The sequence below is a fragment of the Lichenostomus cassidix genome, chromosome 13 (genome assembly GCF_008360975.1).
Source record: "Lichenostomus cassidix isolate B80296 chromosome 13, HeHo_3.0, whole genome shotgun sequence".
Taxonomy (NCBI): domain Eukaryota; kingdom Metazoa; phylum Chordata; class Aves; order Passeriformes; family Meliphagidae; genus Lichenostomus; species Lichenostomus cassidix.
The window spans coordinates 3,106,144-3,130,440 of NC_139494.1; the positions used below are offsets into that span (position 1 = coordinate 3,106,144).

General features: G+C 50.1%; 2 protein-coding genes across 2 annotated transcripts in view; both read left to right on the forward strand.

Moving 5' to 3' along the window:
• The first annotated feature begins 1,235 nt into the window (after positions 1-1,235).
• On the forward strand, positions 1,236-7,784 carry HBEGF (heparin binding EGF like growth factor). The gene is made up of 6 exons (XM_085073350.1): positions 1,236-1,393; positions 1,635-1,805; positions 3,720-3,897; positions 5,822-5,977; positions 6,091-6,183; positions 7,289-7,784. Exons 1-5 carry the CDS (start codon positions 1,351-1,353, stop codon positions 6,161-6,163), a joined length of 621 nt encoding a protein of 206 aa, XP_084929476.1. The 5' UTR covers positions 1,236-1,350; the 3' UTR covers positions 6,164-6,183; positions 7,289-7,784.
• Positions 7,785-10,191: 2,407 nt separating this feature from the next.
• Positions 10,192-24,297, forward strand: part of PFDN1 (prefoldin subunit 1) — a 31,811-nt gene continuing 17,705 nt past the window's right edge. Inside the window, exons 1-2 of the mRNA XM_085073351.1 lie at positions 10,192-10,346; positions 10,526-10,692. Of these exons, the coding sequence (XP_084929477.1) occupies positions 10,314-10,346; positions 10,526-10,692 (200 nt within the window). The 5' untranslated portion in view covers positions 10,192-10,313. The remainder of the gene's footprint in view (positions 10,347-10,525; positions 10,693-24,297) is intronic.

Here is a 24,297-nt window from a genome sequence, read left to right on the forward strand (position 1 = left end):
GACGTGAGCTTGTACCTCCCTCTCCCGAGGTGCCAGGTCAGCTGGCAAATGGTGCCCGTGCACACTCCCAGCTTGGCCCCAGGGATGTGCTGGGGGACTGGCAGGGGCAAAAAATTCCATCCCAACATGGGGACCTCCCCAGGAGCCAGCGTGTGGGACTGCCCAGGGACACAGCCATGCCCGTGCCACCACCTCTTTCCGCTGCCAGAGGCTTTGGGCTCCTGATGGCCGGAGGAGGCGGAAGGAAAAACATCCAGCAAACAATTGCAAAAGTCAAGTCTGAGCAAGAAGGAGGGTGTGAGTGGAGGCGGGGGGGTGCCAGATCCGGTGGTATTCCTTGGAGACGGCAACAACAATGGCAGGAATATTTGCTCATGCCTAGCTGAGCCCAAACCAGCCATGAGCTGGGGGCTCCAGACCTCGAGGAACCAGCCAGGGGCCTCTGCTGGCCCAAATGGGAGCTGGGGCAGGACTCTGCACTTACCCGGTGCTGACGTCAGTGATTTTTTTTTGACTGTCACCTGTGCTGAGGAAGGAGCCAAACACAACTCAAGGTTGACAGCATGGTGAAGGGGATGGAAAAGCTCTGGCAGTGCCCAAACACAGTAGGCTGGGACAGGGACAAGGACAGTGGCTGTCTGAGGGCTATTGTGAGATGAGGCTGTGACTCAATCACTTGGGCTGCAAAGGGGCACAAAGGGGGCCTTGGGGACAGAAAGTGTCTCTGTTGCCGTCTCAGGCTGCCACCTCCTCTCTCTCTTCTGTCGCTGGAGCAGTGGCATACGGGGGGCAGTGTGTTCCCTATCAGAGGGTCATCCTATCCCAGGGCCAGGAAGAGGTGCAGCCCTGACTCCTGAGGTCCTGCCTCTCACCTGATGCTTCTCTTGTGAGATTCACTCGCTCCCCCAGCACCCTCGGGCAACATCGGGCACCCATCCTGCCAACCAGGCCCTAGGGCCACGGGGACCATCGGGACTCCCCATCTCTGCCCGTGACTGGTGCCACTTTCCCCTGGTCATCTCCTGCCCTCCGCGCCCTGCAGAGACCCTTTTCTCCCCGGGCTGGCCCTGCCCAGCCCGCGGCGCGGAGCGGCACCGAGACAGCGATGGCTTTTGGGTCCCTGTCCCGCCTCCTCAGCGAGAAGGGCACCGATCCCGATCCCGACCGGCAGGACGCCCCCGGAGCAGTGGGGAAGCCCTTCCCGGGGGCGGGGCGGCCGCGCAGCCCCTCCCCGCCCCGCCCCGCCGCCCGCAGCTTTCTACCCGCCGCGGGGCCGCACCGCCGGAGAACGGGCAGCGCTGCGGGACTGAGCGGAGCACGGCAGTGGCTGGACGTGTGTGCCCGCGGGTCATGGACGGGCGGGCGGTGCTGATCCAAGCGCTGCTGGCGGCAGGTACGGGATCGCGTGGGGAGGGTACCGGCTGCGGGCAACGCATCCCAGCGCCGTGCTCGTCTGGAGGGTCCCGAACATGCGGGGGAAATGGTCTTGGGCAACGCGGGCATGGCCGGTCCTGGGCGCGGACAGAGCAGCCCCAGTCCTGGGTGTGGGCAGACGGGAAGATTGGTCCCTGACCCGTGTGGGGGGTCCCGGGTAGGGCAGTGTCAGCCCCCACTCATGACCGCTCTCTCCGCAGTGTGCTCGGCGGCGAGCGGGCTGCGCCGGGACGAACTGCACAACGAGGTGCTGCACAAGGGCGGCGGCGGCGGCGTGCCGGTCCCGGCCACGGCCCCGCTGCTCGGCGGCAGCCCGGAGAAGGAGGGCGGTGGAGCTGCCTCGGGGGACGACTTCAGCGAGCTGCCTAGAGGTATGGACGGGATAAGGGGTCCCAGGGCGGGGCCGGGGTCGCGGGACGGGCTGCGGGAGGTTGGAGCCGGAGAAGTCGCGAAGGCGCCGGGCTGAGCTCGGCTCAGCCCCGCGGGTACCCCGGCAGCAGGCTGGTTCCGTTTCGGAGGGGCTTGCAGTGGTGGGTGGGAGCAGTCCCCAGGTACCGAGCCCCTGCGGCAGCAGACCCGAGTGGGACTAGCTCGTGGGGCACCAGCACGGAGCAGTGGCCCTCGTGCCAGGGGCTGTCCGTGTCCCTGAAGTCCCCGGCAGGGCGGGTTTCAGGGCGTCCCGGGCCTCAGCTGCTTGGCCGAGAGAAGACAGAGCCCCTCGTGGCCGGGGTTGTCGCGGCCGGGGACCCGCGCTGCCCTCGCGGCGGTGGCCGTGGCGCGGGGACCGCCGTGAGTCACCACCGCCCACGCGCGGCTGCTCCTCATTCCGCGGCAGGGCTCGTCAGCCGGCGGCCCCGCCACGGGGGCGGTGGGAGCACTGCCGCTCTCTGGGGCTCCCGAGCACTCATGCTGGGTTCCTTTCCCCGGGCTGGCACCAGAGAGTGTCCCAGGAACTCTCACGGGTGTGGGACGGGGGCCCATTGCGGGCTGAGGGGGTGATATGTACCTGTGCCTCGCACACGCGTCATGCCCAGAGCCGTACCTGGCACCAGGAGCGTGCTCTGCCCCGTACAGCTCACCCTCCCATTTTTCCGTGTTTTTCTTTGCTTTCTGGCTGTGCCAGCAGACTGTGACAAAAAGCTGGCAAAACCGGGCTGAGCCACTCGCACCGGGGGGACTCAGCCCCCGGGAAAAGCAGCAGTGTGTGACTGCTAGCTGTGGCTGGGAGATAACCCGCAGGGCAGAGGAGGCAGGGGACGGAACAGCCCCTGCTCTCAGCCTCATCCGGGGGTTCCTCCAAGCCGCAGAGTTTCCTGGAGTATCAGTTTTCTCCAGGCGCAGTGTGGAGGATGTTGAAATAACTTTGCTAGGTGTGCAACCGGTGTGTGCCAGCATGACAGGTGCTGGTTCTGTGAGGAAGTGGCTGGGAAGGAATTGGGCAGGTTACTACTTGCCAGGTTGGACTCTGCTGCCTTCTCTTCCCCGAGCAGTCTGGGGCTTAGTTCACCGGAGTCACTGAGCACCATAGTTCAGGGGGAGCTAAAAATGCCCCTTGGAGCAGTGAGTGCTCTCTAGCACCTCAGCACCTAGTGAGATCAAGCTGGGACCTGATCTTTTTGCCATCTGCACATCTTAAAAATTATTCCAGTACTCTTGCTAGTGTTGGGCTGTGTATGGGTGAGGATTTTGGTGCTCTAGTTCCCACCAAGCCAGCAGGGAGCTGGCCTGCCACCAAAAGCCGCTGGTTATTGCACCACAATTAAAACACACCATTGTAATTCATGGGAACGATGCCCTCACCATCTCTTTGGCTCTGCAAAACCAAAACTTAAGGCTTGCTCTTTTAATCCTGCCCTGGGGTGAGCAAGGCATCCTTATGCCCACGGGAAGGAGAGTCCATCAGAGCCATGAATAGGGTCTTAGAAAAGCCTGTGCTTGTCAGGGAAATAAAGGCCAGATAAAGGGGAAATTAGCAATGTTCTGTATTCAGTGGAAACTGGTGCATATAATAGCAGCATTTGAGATGTATAAAGCTCTGTTCCCCCTGCCCAACTCCTTTCTTTCCTTGAGAATTGTTCTTATGAATTGGAAAGGCCATGATATTTGTGAGGAACTGAAAAAAATAAAGGCCCCCCCACCCCCTGGGCTCGGGGGCAGCTCCTAGCACAAAGGGCTGTGGGAGCTAGGGCTGAGCAGTTGTGGCAGCACTGGGATGTGGCTCTGCCTTCCGTCTGGCTGGCACGTGGAGCTGATCTGACTGCTGTTCTTCCTAAATTGTTTTCCAGTTGCCTTCCTGTCAAAGCCTCAAGGCCTGGTTACTCCCAAGAAAAAAGGGAACGGCAATAAAAGAAGAAAAGGCAAAGGCCTGGGGAAGAAGAGAGACCCGTGCCTGAGGAAGTTCAAGGATTTCTGTATTCACGGCGAGTGCAAGTACATCCGAGAGCTGGGAACTCCCTCTTGCATGTGAGTTGCTGGCGTGTGCCTGTGCGGGGGGAGCCTTAGTCACGGTTCCTTCAATTCTCCAGGCCGAGCAGAGGAAAAGCAGAGATATTTTTAGTGCACGTTCCCTGTCCGTGCAGGGACAACTCCGGCCTGGCCTCTTCCTTGTACTTCTTGAGAAGTGTCCCCCCCTCCCCCAAAACCTGTCCTGGCCGTGGAACCAGTGTCCCCTGCCAGCGCGGGGAGCTCTGGCTGAGCTGCCTGCTGGGGGCTGCAGAGCCATGTGTAGGGCTGGGCTCTGGCAGCTGTGGGCTTCTGCAAGCCTGATGTGGCAAACCTGACCCTGTCACTGTGTACCCCCCACCCTGAGATCTCGGGGCTCCTGCATCTGTCAGGGTGCATCAGTGCAAGTGGGAGGAGCATCTCTGCCATGCTACCAGCAAGGTGAAGTGGAGATAGCACCTTTGAGGACAGGCTGCCAAAGCCATGCCCAAGCTGTCCCTTGGCCCAATGAAAGACAGGGCTGTGTACCCCTCCTCGCCCACCCGCCTGGGGTGGAGAGCAAGGAAGAACTAGATGGGGCAAGTGGAGGAGAAGGTGTTTGCCTGCTGTTGGGGCACCTGGATACAACACTGCTAGTCCAGGAAATACCTAGGGGTGCATATTTGATCCCCACTGACGTGGGATGGACTTGAGCTGGTAGATATGTAAGAGGCTTTGTTCTTCACTATCAATCCTCTGAGCCACCCAGCCTTGAGCCCAGGGAAGATAATAGCTCCCTGGCTTATGGTGCCCACAGGATCTGCAATCTGCAGGGATCAAGCGCCACAGAGCTTGTTCAACTCCCTAGATTCTCCCTGTGGAAGATGTTATGAAGATAGGCTCTTGCACAGGGGACTCAGGACTGCCAGTGAGGGGAGATCTTTGCAGGCTCAGTTTGGGTGACCTAGCACAATGTGGGGTGCAGCACCCCTGCCTAGGACTGGGACAGCCAGGTGTCCCCTGCCCAGATCCCTGGGGTTGGGAGAGAGCCTGGCACACAGGCAAGCAGCAGGGATTTGGGGGCTGGCTGGGTCTCTTCAATGCAGTGGCCCATCCCTGGGTGGCGTCTCCCAAATCCATCACAGTTTTTAGTAAGTGACCAACTGCTTCAGTTCCTCTGATAAAGAGGCCTTATGTCAATTGGTGTCACTCAGTTGTGGCTGCTCTTGGTGGCTGGCTGTGCCTCTGTCCCAGAGTCTCCTGGAGTGTTGCTTTCTGGAGCACAGGGTGGAATGAGGATGCTGCTGGACTAGGTTCCTGTACCTTTGACATGTGCCCAGCCTTGCTGCTGTGCCTGGGAGGTGATGCTGGAATGTGGCATTGTGAGCCCAGGAGGAGGGCTGGCTGAGTCTTGGCTTGGAGATCAGCCTGAGGGTCAGTGGTGCTGGATATAGAGGGATATATATATCTGGTTGCATCAGTGTGATGTGGCCCAGGGAGGGCTGGAAGCCTCCCAGCCTGTGTGGAGCGTTATTTCTGTTACATGATCAACCTCCCAAGTCTCCGGGGATGGGACACCTCTCAGCTGGCAGGGTGTGTAGGGACATCCTGCTCCATGGGAAATACTGGACCAGCTGCCTTACTGCTCCCTTCCCACTTCCAGAGGTGGATTGAGCAACCTGTGTCTGCCCTGGGGGTGACTGGGAAGAGTACAGGCCCCCGTGCCTTCTACCAGGGGAGAGCTCAGCCTTTCTAAGAGTCTTGGTGCAGGAGAAGCTTAATTTACTAATACAATAGAGATGATGGTGGCACCAGACCTCCCAGCTCAGGGATGTGGGGACTGAGAACAGGCAGGGTGCTGGCTAAGGCTGAGCATACAGGCATTGCCTACCCATGGGCTGTGGGGGACTCGGAGACCTCCTGTCCTTGTTCACCACTGACCTTTATGGCTTTCCTTCTTGCCCAGATGCCAGCCAGGGTATCACGGAGAGCGCTGCCATGGCCTCTTGCTGCCGGTGGAACACCCGCCCAGTGCGTACGACCACACCACAGCACTGGCTGTTGTTGCTGTTGTCCTGTCCTCCCTGTGTCTTGTCATCATTGCAGCCCTGCTGATGCTCAGGTGAGTGAGATAAGACTGAACTCTCAGATCTGTGTCTCTGGGAAGATCATGTGCAAGAGAAGAGTGGCAGGGACTTCTGCATTCCCTGAGCATGCCTCTGCTTGGCCTTGCAGGTGTCACAAGAGGGGTGGCTACGATGTAGAAAACGAAGAGAAAATCAAGCTGGGCATCACTGTGAATCACTGAGGATGCCAGATGCTGGTGAGGTGAGTCCCTGGCTGGGCATGGGGCAGCAGTGGGGCTGGTGGACATCTGGGGGCTCTGCAGTTCATGCTGGCTGGGACTGCTCTGTGGATCCTGTGCCAGAACCTGGCAGGATCTGAAAGCAGCCTGAGTCTGGAGAAGCAGCTGGCTGGATTTGGCCTGAGAGCCTGGGCTGTCCTATGGGGCTCGAGCCCTCTTTTCTCCCCTTCCTGCTGAAGTCCCTGTCTTCTGACACCTCTATCACTCTCACCTCCTTCTTTCTAACCCCAAATCCCTGCTTTACGCTGGTGTTCCATGCTTTGAGGATGTTTGGTAGTAGGGAAGCTGCTTCTGTTTTGTTTAGTTTTTTTTTTCCCACTTGTTCTGCTCCCTCTCTGACCCTCTGAGTCACTTCCCCTCCTTAGATATTGCCTCTATTTATACATGTGTGTAAAAAAACCCCTTTCCTTTTCATTCCCACTCTGCTTATTACTTGCACCAGAACGGTGCCTAACAGCTTGGCACGGGGGGACCTTGCTGCCAGCCCATGCCTTGTTCCTCTGGCAGGGTCAGGGCGTGTGCTCTGCCCCAGAGATGGCTGTGGGGCTGGGTGCTGAAAAGCTGTCAAACTTCCTCTGGTCTGATCTAAACCCTGACGTTAGATGTGGTCATATGTATTACAGCTACTTCTCTTTTTAAAAAAAAGTCATTGTTCTTTGTGAGGATGAAGTAATGACTTCGGAGAATTTCTGTCATGGTTGTCATAGTGTCGGGGGTAGGAATTTTAACTGTTCGTAGGAGCTGAATTTTTGGGAAGGAGATTTGGCACAAGGCTTTCCTTTCTGCCCCCTTTACCCTGGGGATTGATGGGGTGGATGTGTCCTGGGGAAAAAATGCTGTGGTCCCTGGAAGGGAAGCGTGGTGGAGTATCTCGGCTCCCACCCTCCTGGGTCCAGCCCCGAGAGGCTGCGAATGCCCGCTGGGGCTTGGGTGGGCACGAGTGCCCTCCCGCCAGGCTGGGTGGGACTGGAATGGGTGGGATGGCACCTCTGTCCCACCATGCAGGGATTTCTCTGTGGCAGAGCAGCCCAGGATAGAGGTGTGAGCTCTCCCGACTCTCTCTTGCAGGGTCCGGCACTAATGCACTTCTACCTCCTGGAAGAGGCGAGACCGCGGCGCCAGCGGCACGGGGCTGCGGCACGCTGGGGGCTCGCTGGAGCACCAGCACGGCACCCGCGGCGGGGCTGGTCTGGCAGCGGCGGCACTACGGCAGCTCCGTGGCCATCTCCGGGACTGAGCGGGCTCGGGAGTGGTGCTGACCGGGGGCACGGGGCCTCTCCGGCGGCTCTCCGTCCACTGCAGTGTGTGCCGAGGAACAAGCTGTGAAAGGGAGGAGACCGGGCTCGGGGCTTCCTTCGCCGCAGGAGGGGGGGAGGGTAACAGCTATTTAACAAGATATTTTTCATTTTAAATTATATATTTATTTTAGATAAACTGTACATAGTATTTATATTTATTGTAGGTCTGGCCCTGCATCCTTCATGTAGGTCAAGATGACAGGGTCAGACCTCCCTTATTTTTTAAGTGCAATGTAATATTCTAATAAATAACACTTTGTAACAAACACTTGGGTTGTTAATTTAATCATGGACGCGGAAAGGAGATAGGATTCTGAAGGCTTCATTCAGCATCAATTCCATGCTGGTAGGGTATTGCCAACATCAGTAGTGATCCTTGAATGTGTGGTTGGGGCTGCTGGATCAGCTTGTGCTCTCCTTGGGGAGCAGTGTGGTGTAAGGGGCTGGGGGCAGGATCCATCTAGGTTTGGCCCCGTGTGGATTATTATGGAGATTTTCTTCATCTTTGCCAGTGGCTGATCTGGGAGAGTGTGATGTTTATGGGTCTATTCACCAAGCAAATTATGCCTCCAGTATGAATAAAGCCACTCTGGCTGTTGATCCATTCAAATGGGATTGGTTCCTGGTTTTAAACCAGCATTTGGCATTTAGACACTGGCACAGGTTGCCCAGAGAAGCTGTAGCTGCCCCATACCTGGAGATGTTCAAGGCCAGACTGAATGTGGCTTTAAGCAAGCTGGTCTACTGGAAGATCGACTGGATTATCCTAAAAGTCCCTTCCAACTAAATCATATTAGGATTTGGCAAAAAAACCCCTTGAGGTAGACTCACACCTCCCTTGCAAGGAATCCCAGCAGGTTCCTGGGGCTGAGGTCATTCCAGCAAGCATCACTTCAGATGGTGGCTCAGGAATGATTCCTTACTTCACAGTAAAAATAAACTCCAAACCAGTTATTTCCTATTCCCTAAGGGAAGTAAGATCAGGAACAGTTGCTGGCTCTGGTAGAGAGCCTTGAGGCAGAGAGAGCCAAGGGCTCCAGACCATCCTGGTCAGAATAGCTCTGCTGGAAGGTGCCTCAGCAGGCAGCTGGAACTTGTGCTTACTGCCCAGCTGCCTCTGCTCTCCTCCTTCCCCACAAGAACATGTTCTGCCCATCCGCTGGCAGTGCAGGCTGGGCTCCCCATGGGTGGACATTTAACAGGCCAAGAGATGTGAAACATGTTTGGGAGATGTAGGGAGCAGGATGCTAGCTGCATCCATGGGCTGCCACACAGGGCTGGGAAAGATTGGCAGTCCAATGGATGCTCCCTTGGGTTCCTTTTAGTGCACCCCATCTTTGTCAGCAAAATGGGTGGTGGGATTGAGTGCACCCTTAGCAAGTTTGCTGATGACACTGAGCTGTGTGGGACACTTGATATGCTGGAGGGAAGGGATGGATCCACAGGGACTCAGACAGGCTGGAGAGGTGAGGCTGATGTGAACCTCGTGAAGTTCAGCAAAGTGCAAGGTCCTACACCTGGGTCAAGGTAATCTCAGGCACAGCTACAGGTTGGCGGGAGAAGGGATTATAAGCAGCCCTGGGAGAAGGACTTGAGGGTGACATTTGAAGAAATTCAGTACCAGCTGTCAGTGAGTGCTGCCAGCCCAGAAACCAGTGGGATACTGGGCAACATCCAGAGGAGCATGCCCAGGAGGTTGAAGGTGATTCTTCCCCTCTACTATGTACAGTTCTGATGTCTCCAACACACAGAAGACATGGAACTGTTGGAGCAAGCCCAGAGGAAGCCGCAAAGTTGGTAAGAGGAGTGGAGAACTTTCCCTACAAAGACAGACCAAGAGAGCTGGGGCTGTTCTGCCTGGAGTAGAAAAGGTTGAGTGGAGAACTCATTGCAAATTTTTGGTGTCTGAAGGGGCTTCCACAGAAGCCAGAGAGGGACTCTTCATCAGGAACTGTAGGGACAGGACAAGGAGTAATAGGCACAAATTAAAAGGAGGAAAATTTATGTTAGGTATATGTAGAAGAAATTCTTTATTGTGAGGGTGGAGAGGCCCTGGCACTGGTTGCCCAGAGAAGCTGTGGCTGCCCCAGCCCTGGAAGTGTTCGAGGCCAGGTTGGATCGGGCTTGGAGCAACCTGGGATAGCGGAAGGTGTCCCTGCCTGTGGCAGGGGGGAGTTAGGATGAGATGATCTTTAAGGTCCTTTCCAACTCCTTTACAGTCCACAGGGATTGTTGTAAGGCAGGGATGGTTCTCCCCATCCGGGGGCTGCGGGCCTGCTCCCAACCCCGTGCAGCGCCGGGCCGGGCCGGGCCGGGGACACCCCCGGGGACCGGCCCGACAGGGGATTCTCGGCCCGACAACCCCACAGGGCGCGGCGTGGCGCGAGCAGCCCACACGGGAGCCCTCAGGGGCGGTCGGTGCCAGATCCAGTCCCACGGCAGCCCTCAGGCTCGGTAGGTACCGGTACCCGGGCCGGTCCCACGGCAGCCCTCAGGCTCGGTAGGTGCCGGTGCCCGGGCCGGTCCCACGGCAGCTCTCAGGCTCGGTCAGTCGGTGCCCGGGCCGGTCCCACGGCAGCCCTCAGGCTCGGTAGGTACCGGTACCCGGGCCGGTCCCACGGCAGCCCTCAGGCTCGGTAGGTGCCGGTGCCCGGGCCGGTCCCACGGCAGCTCTCAGGCTCGGTCAGTCGGTGCCCGGGCCGGTCCCACGGCAGCCCTCACGGTCGATCGCACTTGACCCGCGGTTGGGGCTCTGACTGCCCCGCCCCTCCGCGCATGCGCGCTGCGGGGACAAGATGGCGGCGCCCGTGGACCTGGAGCTCAAGAAGGTAGGAGCCCCCCGCCCGTCTGTCCCCTCCCCGTGCGTGTTCCCACCGTGTGTCCCACCCTTCCACCGCCTGTCCTGCCCCCTGTGTATGTCCCCACCCGCGTCCCGGCGCTGCCGGCCGGTCCCCTCGTGCCCGCAGCCCGGTCGTGCCCCCTCAGCCCGGCGTTCTCCCCCGGCCAGGCCTTCACGGAGCTGCAGGCCAAAGTGATGGACACGCAGCAGAAGGTGAAACTGGCCGACCTGCAGATCGAGCAGCTCACCAAGACCAAGAAGCACGCGCACCTCACCGACACGGAGGTGATGATGCTGGTGGACGAGACTCCCATGTACGAGGGCGTGGGGCGAATGTGAGTATCGGGCGGGGGACAGCCCGGCTCGGGTGTCCTCAATTCAGGAGGGACAGTGAGGGGCTGGAGCATGGCCGGAGCAGGGTGACGGGGCTGGGAAAGGGTCTGGAGCACGAGGAGTAACTAAAGGAGCTCTGGGGGCTCAGTCTGGAGAAAAGGACGCTCTAGGGGGACCGTCTTGCTTTTTACAACTCCCTTACAGGAGAGTGGGGACAACTGGTTGTCAGGCTTTTCTCCCAGGTAACAAGGGATGAGAGGACACAGTCTTAAACTGCACAATGGGAGGTTTAGGTTGGACATCAGGAAGAATTTCTTCACAGAAAGGATGATTAAACATTGGAAGAGGCTGCCCAGGGAAGTGGTGGAGTCACCATCCTTGAAGGTGTTTAAGGAAAGACTGCATGTGGCACTTAATGCCGTGGTCTAGTTGACAAGGTGGTGTTGGGTCATAGGTTGCACTCAGTGACCTCAGAGGTGTTTTCCAACTTGATTGATTCTGTGATTCTGAGACCCCTAGCCTGAGTTTCTATGGAGCCTCCAGGCTGCTGCCCCAGGGAAGAGGCTCTCCCCTTCAAAAAGAAAACACAAGCTTTCTCTCATTCGTTTGTTTTCTTTTTCTTGTTGTCTTTCATTTTTAATTCCAGCAATCTACCAGGGAATGCAGCAAAGCTAACTGGATTTTACCTCTTGGGATTAGGTACTGGCTGCCTCAAGAAGGGTTGTTATAAATGATATTGGCTTTGTGTGGTTTTGTTTGCTGGCTCAGCTCCTGGCCCTAGTGCTCTCCTCTGGCACTTCTGGGAAGTTTGTAATTTCAGCTAGCAGAATGGCATTTGTGAGAAGGCCCTCACAGATCTGCCCAATGTCAGTCATTTCCTGTGTAGGTTATGTCATACTCCTTGAAACCCCCTCTGTGCATAGTTCATGTGCTCAGGGCTTTGCTTGCACAGATGTTCTACAGAAATGCCCTGTGCAGTGTGGTGCCAGGGAATGGATCTAATGTCATTGCTAGGATATTTTTCAAACCCCTGGAAGTGAGCATAAAGTTTGTATAGATAGTGCCAATGCAGTCCTAAAGATGTGTTTCTGTGTGTTGGATGGCTGTCAAAAGAGACACCTTAAACCAGATCCTAAGGTGTTCTGATTAATTTCCACAATGTACTTTGGTGGGACTTCAGCCTCTGATAGAAGACCATTTAAAATGGTCTTTATGTAGTATAGTTTCACCATATAAAGTGATTTCAAATCTGAAACACATGCTTGCTTGACAAATATCACATTAGATTTCTGTGTTTCTGATTTGAGAAATAGGATTCTGTCTCATGTGAGTTGGGTAACAGAGATGACTGCTTAACTCGGGATGTGGTTTGTGAAATACTGGATTTGCTCTGACCGCTGCCAAAAGGGGTGATTGTATCGACCTCTTCCCTACCCTGTTTACCCCACATTCTTTGTGTCAAAGTGGGTGATCACAGGACTGAGCAGTGAGCCAGGTCAGACTGCAAGTGCCCTGATCCATCAGCCCACGCAATCTCCAGACTGAGCTGTAGGGAGGTGGCAGGACTGGGAAGCCAGGAATGGTGTGTACTTTGCCTTTTGCTGAGAGTTTTCAGGTGAGTTGTACTCAGGACAATGGAGCTGTTCAAAGTGGCAGAGTTCCCTTCTTGATTCCCACTAAATAAACTTTTCCAAGGAGGTGCATTAACTGCTGGGTTTGGTGGGGATGCTGGTGACTGGTACCTCAAAAGGAGACAGATTCTGGTCTCTTGCAAGAGGCGACTGATTGACCCGGGCAGCCTGTAGATGTAGCAAACACTTGTGTTTGGAGTAGTCATGAGATGTCTCAAAAGGCTTTTTTCTGTTTGGGTTTGTCACAGAGCAGACAGATGAAGAGTAAAAGATAATTCTGGAGTCAACATGTTTTTCTAAAGCTTTTTTAAAATCCGGAGTACAGAGTGCCTTTAGACTGGAGAGGTCCCTCAAGATACTTTAGAAATGTGGGTGTATTGGTCTTTTTCATTAAATAATCCCACCTGTGAATCAGATGTGGGGAGCAGATTTTATTTCATTGCGGTCTGGAGTGTACTGTTCTGCTTTCTGCTTCTGCCTGCTCCATAGGAGTAAGACACACACCTTCTTTGTGTCCTAAACCATTTACCCTTCCTGTGTACAGGAGCTGTGGGAGCCCAGTCTTTTGGGGAATCCTCTTTTCCTTACCTTTCTGTGACCAGACAGGTGTGAGGCATGGCTGGCAGCTCTGGCTCCTCGGGGATGGCAGAGGCGCCAGCAGGAAAATATTTGCATTACGATTTTGTTTAAAAACTGAACTCTTCATGTTGTTGTATTAGTCGCTATGCAAATATAGATTGAGTGCTCTTCTTCTGAACAGTACTCTTTTTTTTCTTTTTTTTTTCTTTTTTTTTGTTTTTAAAATTTTTTTTCCCTTGCTTAAGGTTGGTAGGATATTTCTGTGAGCTCTGCCTGTCCTGGCTGTGGGGCTGAAGCTGCACTGCTGATTGGCAGTGATGCTCTGGTGTGATTTGTGTCACTTTCTAGTGCAGACAACTTGCACCAAGTACATGAGGCACTTCCTGGAGCCCACTCCAAGCCCTAGCAGAGAATTTATTGCTGAAATTTGGGCTTTTAGCAAAACAGGCTAAAGCAGCCCTTGAGTAGGAGTTAAAATCCAAGGGCAGTCTGGCATCTTGTGTTCCACTGGAGACCAAAGGAGGTGGTCACTGTGGTACTTCTGGACACAGAAGCCATGTTCTGTGAAGTGGAAGAGCAGATGTCCTGCATGGACATCAGAGTTTGGCCACCAAAGGCATATTTGTGATGTCTTAATTTTATTTATGTAATCCAGCATGCAAATATTAGCACTCTAAAGGGTTTCAGTTATCCAGGAAGGGTGGAGGTCTGCGTCACTGTTAACTCTGATTACCAGAGCTCTTCTGCTTGAAAAACTAAATAATTGAAATAAGTTTTGCACTTCTATTCCTGTGCTTAATTTTTTTTTTAAATTTCCTTTTTTTTCCTTCTTTAACCCATCTAAGCTGCTACTTAGAATCTGGCCTCTGGTAGGGTTTCTGTGTTTTTCCTCCAGCTTGGGTGGTTTGGGCTGTGTGCAAAGGGCTAGCACTTGTCCTTCTGTAGGACAAGATACTCCAGGTCTTCGTGGAATTTGAAGGCTTGAGTAACTGTGGTGACGTGCTGCATCCTGGGAGGAAGTCTGCTTGGTTGAGTACTTCCTTGTGCGCTCCTTGGAAAGCAGTTGTGTGGTTTTTATTTTCTGAACCCCTATCCTGAGTCTGCTTCCTTCCCAGAAGGCTTTCCCTGCACTACTGGTGAATGTGAAAGTTCCATTTGTTGTTCCTCAGCTTGGTGTAGGTTTTTTTTTTTATTTGTTTTGTTTTTTTGGGTTTTTTTTAATATTGCAGTTTGTGTAATATGCTGAGGCCTTACTGGGCTCCACATGTGGAGCTCAATTTACTTTTGCTAAAGCTATTATTGGTTTGACACAAGAAATGTCAGTGCCACATAGTATGAGCTGATGAATTGCTGTGTACTGTACATATCCGTGAGGCTGGGATCTCATCTGGGTGGTGGCATCTTGCCAAATACATTTCAGTTCTGTTACTTCATACTCTTTTGAAAGGCCCGTTACATAGCCTGAGACAGCTACCACTGTGCTGGACTTCTGCTTAAGCTATTTGTGAACTGATATCATCGTGTTGCTTTGAGAACTATGTTGAAAGTTTAAGCTTCAGAATTCTGTCTGAATATTTCAGACCTTTCCCTTTACATTCTTCTAGTCCATAACCTGGACAAGATCCTTATTTACAGAAGAAAAATGTCTGGCACTTGGTGTGGGGCACAGTGAGGAGAGTGCTGCAGTTTTTCATGCCGTGCCAAAATAGACAGTCAGTTTTTGTTTGATATTGCTTTATCATCAGTTTACTTGTACAGCAAATGGGAGAACACTTAAAAAAGAAAATATAATTAAAAATCAAGCAAGTACTGTAGCACAACTTTTGGCTCAAGATTTTCTGCAAGTGTAGTATATTATTGCAGCTGTCCCTATAAAATGACTCTGTGCCATTACAGTATTTTATGGGACAGCTGTAATAATATGAATTTGAATTTTACATTTTTTTTTTAAAGAGTGGTTCATACTTTTGCTGGCTGAACCATATGCAGGTGAAACCTGAGAGAGAATTAAATGTTCTTGATGATTCCTGGGATTTAAATGCATCCTTGCTTTTACTGGGATTCTTGGTTTTGTTTGAAAATGAGACATCATCAGTCACTGTTCATCTTCCCTGAACCCCCAAAAGCAGCAGTCCCTGCTGCACATCTCTCAGTACAGCTGCAGGAGCTGCATTTTCACTGTTTGTGTGTGTGTGTGTGAGGTGTTTGATTCTGCCAGCACAGAACATGGCAGCTGCCCTGTGCTTCCTACTCACACGGCAAAAATCTCACAAAGAGCTGAAGGACATGCAAGGCTTAACCTTGATGGTTCAGTTACTAACTATAGGCTGGTGTGTGAAATCCGAGTGGCTTCTCCATGGTCTGTCTCCGTGGGTAAGGCTCGCTGTGGGCTGGGCGCTGGGGCCCGGCTGCTGAGGAACTGACAGGTGCCAACACCACAGCATGTTGCTTTCAGCCTCTGGTCAATATGTGGCTTATCAACGTGAAGTTCCTCCATATAGCTATTGGAAAAGGGAGAACTTACTTTCCACAGGAAGTCTGGTGTTTGTAGAAGTTCAATCAGACACTGAGTTGTGAAGAAAACAAAATTTGTGGCCACTGCTTCTGCTGCATGTTGAATGAGCTGTTGGGAGATGGTGCGTGAGGAACTAAAGGCTACATGGGCATAAGCCAAAAGGTTTTCTGTCACACAGTTGGTTTTTATTTCAGGTTTTTCTTGATTTTGAGCTACTCGCTTTTGTTGCAGCCTGAACAATGATCTTCACCATGTTGTTAGGTGTGAGTGGGCCTGTAAAAGTTTGCAAGATCTTCTTAGAGAGCCGTCATGGAAAGCGAAAATGAGAATGATGCATGCAGGGCTGATGCAGTAGTCATCTGCGCTGCTGCCTGTGACTTGGTCTGTGAAGTAAGGGGCAGCAGTTGGTTGTCATCCCCTTCCTGGTCAATTAGGAGTGTGAGAAGAGCAGACCTGGTCTGTGGACTTCATGGTTACTGCTGATGGTAGTGGGATACTGGGAATGTGGACTTCTGGATTTGGTTCCAGCTCAGAAAGGGAGCTTGTTCTCCTGGACACAGGCTCCTTTTCCAGCTTGATGTCTTCTGATTTCCAAACACATTCTTTCCCCACTGCCCTGCCCCCGATTAGTTCTTGATCTTATTCCTGCTGCCCAGGCTGCTCATTTGTAATCTCCTGGATATCTTGGTCCAGCTATAGCTCTTCTGCCCTGCTGCTCTACATAATTTCTCCATGCAATACTAAAACGTCAGAAAAGAAAAGATTTCCATGGCTTGTGTACAAGATGTCTATCTGCCCCATTCTAGGAAACAGCTGCATTCCTTTAAAGAATCAGCTTTAGACAAGAGAACTTGGACACGTCTGATAAAGTCAGTGTGTGTGAAATGTATAAGCAGTAGAAACAAGGCTCTTACAATAAAAATAATAGCTAATTTAAAATAAAAATAGGTCTTTTACTAATCCGTGCTGGAAATAAACCTGTGGGTTATAGTCCCCCACCTACTGTGTGGGCGTTCTGATAGAAGATTAGCAATACAGCTTTTCCTCCTTGCTTGTCTCCCTTGCCTGGGGACATTTAACTCTTTAGGAACATTTTTCTATTGGGACTAGGACTATGACATCCATACAAGTCTGTTCCCTTCTTTTCTTTATCCCTAACTTTTTCTCTACCTGTTACCTAGACAACACAGAGGAAGGAGCTACCTGAGTAAACTTACAGGAGATGAAGTCTAAACTGAGAAGAATAAGGGAGACTGAGTGCTCCTGCAGACTGCCCTTGTTGCTAGAAGAGGGAGTTTGATGTGCTGTGGGCCAGAGGCAATTTGCTGTCATGGAAATGCCAGAGCCTTCAGGAAGCCTGCACTCTCGGGCAGCATTTGCAGGTAGGGCTGTAGTAAGGCACCTTGGCTTTGTCCCTGCCTCTAGAGAGAGGGAAGCTGAGCTCTCTTGCAAATACAGCCTGTCTCTTGCTTCAGTGGCTCAGAGTTCTGTTTGGATATATGCTAGAAAAGTATTAAATCTTTTGAGGAGCTTACACTGCTCCTGCTTTTGTATCTTGCTGTGCCAAATGACTTTGCAAAACCATTATGGAACATGACTGACTGATTTTTCAAGTTCTCCAAGCACTTAAAATGTCACTCTGGTATTCTGAAACAGCAAGGAACTTCCATTTATTTTAATATTTACTGTATTTAAAGTACTGTATTTTGAAGCTTTTCCCCCATTTCCGAAGGAAATTTTGCAATCAAGGGTGAGAGTCCCTGGTGAAATAATGAATGCTAGAGCACTTCTTTCAGAATACAGGTTTCTCTAGTTTAGCACAGAGGATGTGGCTTTCCTGAAGCAGAGAAGAATGGCCAAATCACTGGCCCAAAGAAGTACTGGGAGATTGTATACAACAATCCCTGTTGTATTCCTGTCTTGCTTGGAGATGCCCTTCTAGGTGTGGAGTCAGTGGATGTTCAACCAGCAGGACAGGGTGTGACAAGGTACTCAGGGCCCACAGTGGTCAGATGCGGGTGCCCAGTGAGCCTCTGAGCTGGGATGTGAATAAGAAAAAAATTTTAGGTAGAACAGCCTTAAAACAAATGAGAAATCTTAAGTCTGAACATCCTGGCCTTGTCACCTGTTCAAAGCCTGAAAGATGGAGAGGCTTGTTCATGATCCCTGCATTAAAACACAGAATTAAATATGAGGAAAGCAATCCCATGGGATGAGATCTCCACTTTACACAAGTTTAATTGAGAGATGTAGGAACCAAAGTGCTGCATCAAATCTTGAACCAAATGCAAGACAACTTCAGTCTTGAATTCTGACTTTGTTTTCTCCAAAACTATTTGCTGAATTAACAGAATGTTTCTGCCAGTTTAGGAAAAAACCCCCCGGCTTTCTGAGAAGAAATTATTTTCAAAAACAGCATCCAGCCTTTTTTGGTCCACAGATGCTGATTCTAAGAAGTTTGTTCTTGCTGATTAGGACACAGCAATGTGGTTGTTTTAGTGCTAGCTAATTTAACTCCAGAATCCAGAAATATCTGTCTATTAATGTTATGCTTGAATTCTTTTGGCTTGGTTATCTTTGCGTCCACTGCTGTGATGTTTTCTGTAGTGCTTTGATGCTTTGTTGTAGCAGGATTTGGGGTGTGCAGAAGCCAAGACTGCTATTTATCCACAAGCTGGGTCTTCCTCCTCACTTTGCATTTCAAAGGTTTCCTCCTGGGCAAGGCAGAAAGCTTTTTTCTTTTTTTCTTTCCCCCTCTTGCAATTGTGGATGGATTTGCTTTTCGAAAAAGATGGATTCTGATTTTGCTAGTTTTCCTGTACAGGTTCTTAGGAAAGGGCTGCTGCTGAGAAGGGCATAAGTTTGCCTGTCAGAGTATAGCAGTATCTTTATGTCATTCCATTTGCTACGGCGAAGTTCACCTTTCTGATCACAGAATATTTATCAATAGGAAAAAAATTAAAATAGAAATGTCTTTAGGATTGATTTACCAGGGTGCTTACAGCAGTGTTTGCTTGTTTATCTTTTCCTTGGTGCATATCCAATTGGTGTCGTAGTTTTAATTTTTTTTGTTAAGCATTCTTCCAGAGGAATTTGGGGGGAATTCTTAAAAATAGAGCAGATTTTAGAAATGGATCTTGACTTCCTATTAGTGGAAAAAATTGCTTCTGTTTTCTGCTGCTTGCAACTTTCAAATCTGGTACAACCCAGACTGCAAAAAATCTATTTGAGGTGCATATGTTGGTTGGCATGTTGTAGTCATCTGAGTTCCCTTGGCTTAAATAAGCCATAGCTCATCACTGCTACATACTAACAAATTAAATGGAAAAAAAATTAGAAGACAAAACCACTAAGTCAGGAATATAGTGAGAAGAACTGCTCACAGGGATTTCAATTGCATGAACTGCAGTTGTTCTTGCGCTGCTTTCCCACATGGATTTAATCTCAAATGTTATGAATTCCTGTATGAGAGAGAGGAGGCATTTGCTTGCTTTTTTTTTTTAAATTCCATTTATGTCCATTGAGCCTTCAAAAAGAATTTATGATGCTCATTAAAAGCAGACCACAGCACTATTTTATTATTTTGGATTGTGCTATATTTAATACACACTTCGAGGTATATTCCTGATTTCTTTTTTTAAAGAACCAAACTTGAACAATGGTATAAATCTACCATCTAGTTAACTGTCTGGCAATGCAGAAACTGCTGTTTGCAAGCTGTGTTACTATCTTGGCTGGTGGTAATGTAATATGCTGTAGCTATTGAGAGATGCCCCCCAAAAAAGTGAAAGCTCAATGTAAACATGGCCTGAAGTGCAGCCCAAACCCCTCTGCAGGGCTGGGCGCGTCAGGCCAGCCCGTGCCGAGGTTTGAGGAAGCGAACAGCGTGGAATTCTTTGTTCAATTCCTTTAGCTCCTTAGAGTAAATAGGTTTATGGCTTACAAACGTTCATCTGAGTAAAAGTTACCCTTGTTGGGGCCTACATAAGACGTGGCTTGGCCGGCGTCCAGCACCACTAATCCTGATCCCTGCGTGCTCCGGTGTGCCAGGCTGCCTTTGCACAGGTTACACTGCCCACTGGGGATGTCTCCTGCCCAAACAGCTCCTGGTGCTCATCCACCTCTCTGAGGGCAGCATTAAAATGACTTAATAAACTGCTGCTCCTTGGAATGTATTCATGTATAATCCTCCCAACATAAGCTGTGGGATTTGTTTTGCTTTAAGGTATGTGGGGGGGAATAGTTAAGGTCAGCTATATCGAGGGTGACCCACTGACATGGCTGACCACTAAAATAAATGCAAACATGGGAAAAGCTTCAACTCATGTGTTCAAACTGTCTGTTCTGAACCACCTCAGTTAAGGCATGTGATCTGTTGATGGGAAATTCAAAATCAGCCTGAAAAAATGTGAAACTTAGACATGGAGGGTAGCAGCATAAGCTATAATTAGTGATGATTTTTCCTTTTTTTTTTTTTTTTTTTTGTTAATATTGCTTCCTTGTCTTGTTTGGAACTGGGTAATTCATCTAGGGTGACTAAAACTGGAATTTGCAGGGGTATATGCTGTGCTTGGTATGAACTGCATAGAGAATCATTTAAAGAAGCACCAGCAAATCCTGGGAGAGTTGAAGGGGACTACTGGGTGCTGGCAGTTCTGCACAACTGGCTCTGGTTCAATCAAGCTAGATTGCTTGGGATCAGCTCCTTGGAAGCCTTTCTTCCATTGGCTTTGAACAGTACTTAAAATGCACTAATCCTCTTCTGAGTCTGCTCAAAGCTTGAGCAGCAGTGCAAGTTCAGAATTAAAAAGCGTCTTTAAATAGATAAGGGCATGACTGGGCTTAGCCAAACTTTTCTCACGGAGTGGTCTAATGCAAGCACTTGGTCTCAAGGAGCAGGACATTCCATGTAAACACTGCTGTGATACACCACAACATGTTAGGTTGTTTAGAAATACAGTAAACATGTTAAAATAATGTTATGGCTTTGTACAAAGTTGTTTGTTTTCTTTTCAGTTTTTGTTGAGAGTTTCTGCAATTGGAATAAGAACCATGTAGCTGAAGTTACAGTGACTCTTTGTGTGAGCTGGGAGCCAGGTGAATGGACTTACAGATCTGTCATTCATCTTCATTTTGGCAAAATAACACTGGACATGTGTACCTGTGAAATTGTCTTTCTCTGGAATTAGACAGAGGGCTGTATACCCATCTTGGCAGGGGAAAAGCTGAGTTTTCCCTTGGTACCCTGTGCTGATTCTTGCAGGGATCTGTGTGGAGCCAAGTGGGAAGAGCTTCTTTGCAGGCTGGCTGTGAGGGGGTCCTGTGGCCTGTTGTGGGGCTCCTTCCCTCCTGATTTTAATACTTGAACACAGCCTCTTGCTCAGGCAGGCTGGGCAGGAGAAACACTGGGACCATGTTCCCTAACTCCAGGGGCAGAGGAGAGGCTGCACATGCCCAGGACAGCTGCCTGCCACTGAAAGCTCCAGCTGTAAAGGCTGAAGTTTGTTGCAGTTGCAAGTAATTGAAAGTAGGGATTCTTCATGGAAAACCTGAACTATGAGCATCACTGTGACTCCACCTTTAATAGCTTTAATGACTTGTATGTCATAATGAAGAGTGGCATGTGCTGAACAAACATCTCCATAACCTCATTCATTAAGAGGCGAATCTTTCAGTATCTAATATTATGTCTCAAAGTCAAGTAAACAGTGCATTTTGGAGCAAACAGGCTGAGTTATGGAATTACTTATGCTGGACGATCATCACTTTGTGGGTGTGTGTGTGTGACCCAAAGGAGCAGACAGATGATGAAGAAGGCAGCACTGGTGACCTGACAAGAGTCTGAAGGCCATTTGGGCCAGAGCATCAGGGAGTGCAATATAAACACTGATCAAATGAAAATTACAATAGAAAATTAGAATTGCGAAGGGGTAAGAGATCCTTTCAGAAGGAAACATGCAATGAGCCTCAGAGAGTGTATATAAACCACTTTCTCTGCCTTAGGGAAACAAAATTCCTGTTGTGGAGCTAGCAAAGAGAGGAAAATAGAAACAAGTGGGAATATTTAGACCGAGGTTTCTCTTTCAGTTCTCTTGTGCTCTATTTTTGTTCTCATATTGCACTTGAGAACCAGCAGTCACTGGGAGGCTGAGCATGTAGGTGCAGGCGATTGGCAACCACTTGGCTCTGCTCCATGGAGTTGTTCTTGTTGGCAGCCCAGGTTTGACTGAACACTGCTGTCCTCAGGGACACCCCTCCTTTGCTGCTTTAGTTTCTAATTTTCTTTGTTTTGTTTTGAGTTTTCACCATTATATATGGACACTGGAAACATTGTTAGCAAGTCCTGCTCTCTTTTACTAGCCCTTGCCTTTGAAATGGGTGGCCAGGTGGGATGAGGTGAACTTGTCCATTCTGACCCAGATATTCCTGGTGTTAATTTAACAACAGTGAAAAAGTTCCTGGGTGAAGAGGTGATTGTTACTAAGCCGTGTAATTGCCACTGTGGTGCTGAACATGTTTCTGAATCACTGTTTCATGTTTGATAGTGTAGGTGTCATGTTTGACAGGTCTATTAGTGTGTGCTGTGATGCTTCACTGAGAGGAGGTGGATATGGGTGAGCTCTCGTATCTGGGAGAAGACCTGGTTTGCTGCTTGTCTTCTATGGACTAGCAGTACTTAAACTCCATCCCAGTCCAACACACAAGCTCTGGGGGCTTGGAGTCTCCCATGGACTCCAGCAGAGCTGTGAAAGCAGCTCTTGGGTCAGTATTAGCTGTGCCACCTGCCAGCACTACTGAGCAGAAAGGGGCTCAGCTCAGTGACTCTCACGTGGGGCCAGGTCTCAGCTGGTGGTGAGCCTCCAGGCACTGAATTGAGTTAATGTGTTTGAAAGGCTTGTTCCCAAACTCAGGGAAGAACTAAGTTGTCAGAACATACCATGGTTCTTACATGAGCTTGAAAATCTGTATATAAAATAATTACATCTAAGTGAAACCAGGCAGCAGAATGACACTGCCCTGTTTCTCCAGCTTGGTGAGTTTTAAAAAAAAAATCATCAAGTTGATGTGTTACTTAGGGTAATTGGAAAAATGAAATTTAGATTATATTTAAATTCTGTTTTATTACAAGTGCCTTGCAGCACTTCTTACCTAATGAGCAGAACAAACTTCTGCTTTTTCCAAGTGCTGCCATAAACCACATTATTTCCTTAGGTAAGAACTTTGGCCAAAATCTCCATAATGTGTGTATCCCAAACTAGATGCTAAAAAACTGATGAGTTTTTTGAGTCCTGCTTATGTTGGAAAGCGAAACCACAGATTTAAATAGTTAACTGTGGATGTGGATTTATAGTTCAGCTTTCAAAGACCTGGCCTTTGGCAGCTTCCAGGGTAGCACCTGTGCACTTGAGGCTGAGAGCTCCGTGCTCTTGCAGCAGGGAGCTCAAACGGGTAACTTTGAGCAGTACTGGTGGAGACCTGCAGGATGCTGCTGGCCAAGTCAGGGGCATCTGCTCTACTTCGGAGCAAATCTGTGAACAGACACAGGTTCCAGCCCGCTGTTTTATAGCAGGCAAAATCGGGGTGGTTGTGTTTGTGCCCAGCTGCCCGCATAAGTCTCGTCAGTGCTAATTTCAGCCATCCAATTTTAATTTGCTGTCGCATGTCTGCCAGAGCATTGCAGGAGGGTGGGAGGGAGGATATTTTCTCTGATGACTGCTGTTGACATTTGCAGAATAAAAGTGAAGTCAGCCGGTTGTTTGTTGGAGGTTTTGGTGCCTGTAGCAGTTCTGAGCCAGCTGGGATCGCCCAGTGCCTGTCACCCTGCAGGGACCTTCCCAGCTGCAGCATGGGGAAAATTGCTCAAGCTCTGTTGGTGTTCAACTTTGTTTTTTAGACCAGAGACGTCAGGGAAACCAAAATGATCAATCTTCCTGTACAGTTCGGGGAAGCAAATGAGAAGGGATTGTATTCTTCTCTGCTGCCCTCACAAAAAAAGGAAATAATTCAGGAAATGTTCACCTACAGAGGCAGGCTCAGGGAAGGCAGTGACGTGGGAAGGGACTGATGGCTTTGTGTACAGAGGGCATCTTGCAGCTTTGCTTTTCACTAATGGCAGCTACTGCAGAAGCAAGGCAAAATTTGAGTCTTCACCCCAAACTCTGCAGGGGTGTGTGTGTGTGAGTGAAGGCTGATGTTTTTTTTATTCTGCTATTGTAGGCTTGATGTAAGAACATCAGAATGAAGTGTTTGCTGGTGGTCCTGAAAAGTACTTCTTCTCTGGCTGGATCCAGGCTCTAATAGCAGTGAAAATAACTTCTGTTTCCTAGAAGGGTGATCTTGAGCTTGATTTTCACAAAATCACCAGTGTTGTTATTTCAGCAGTCTGGTGTATGCCAGGACCCCAAACCATCACCACTGTGTGCAAGTGAATGGTGGGGACACCTCCCAGTGGGAAAGGGAGGATTGAGGGGACAAAGAGAGCCTCAGTGAGCTGTGTGGGTAAGAACAGAATCAGACAGAGAGCAAAGATGATGCCAGCACTAAGCTTGAGCCAAGAATGGGAAAAAATGAGAGAGATTTGAGAAAATTGCAACATAAAAGATGTAGCGGAAGTTCCTGTGGAAAAGAGGAGGTGAACTGGAACAGGGAAAGAAGTGGGAGGAGGAGGAGGTGCTTCTACATGCGGTTAATAGCAGCCCCAAAGAGAGTTTTAATTGGAAACCCATTATAATTATCCATGGTTTTCCTCCCATGCGTTTCAGGAATGTGTGTGGCAGGTAGTTTTCCTTTTGGCTGGGTTACTGATGCAGAGGGCACTGAGTTTCCAGCCAAGTGGCAGATCCGTGTTTGTGTTTACCAGACTCTGAGCAAACATGTTAATA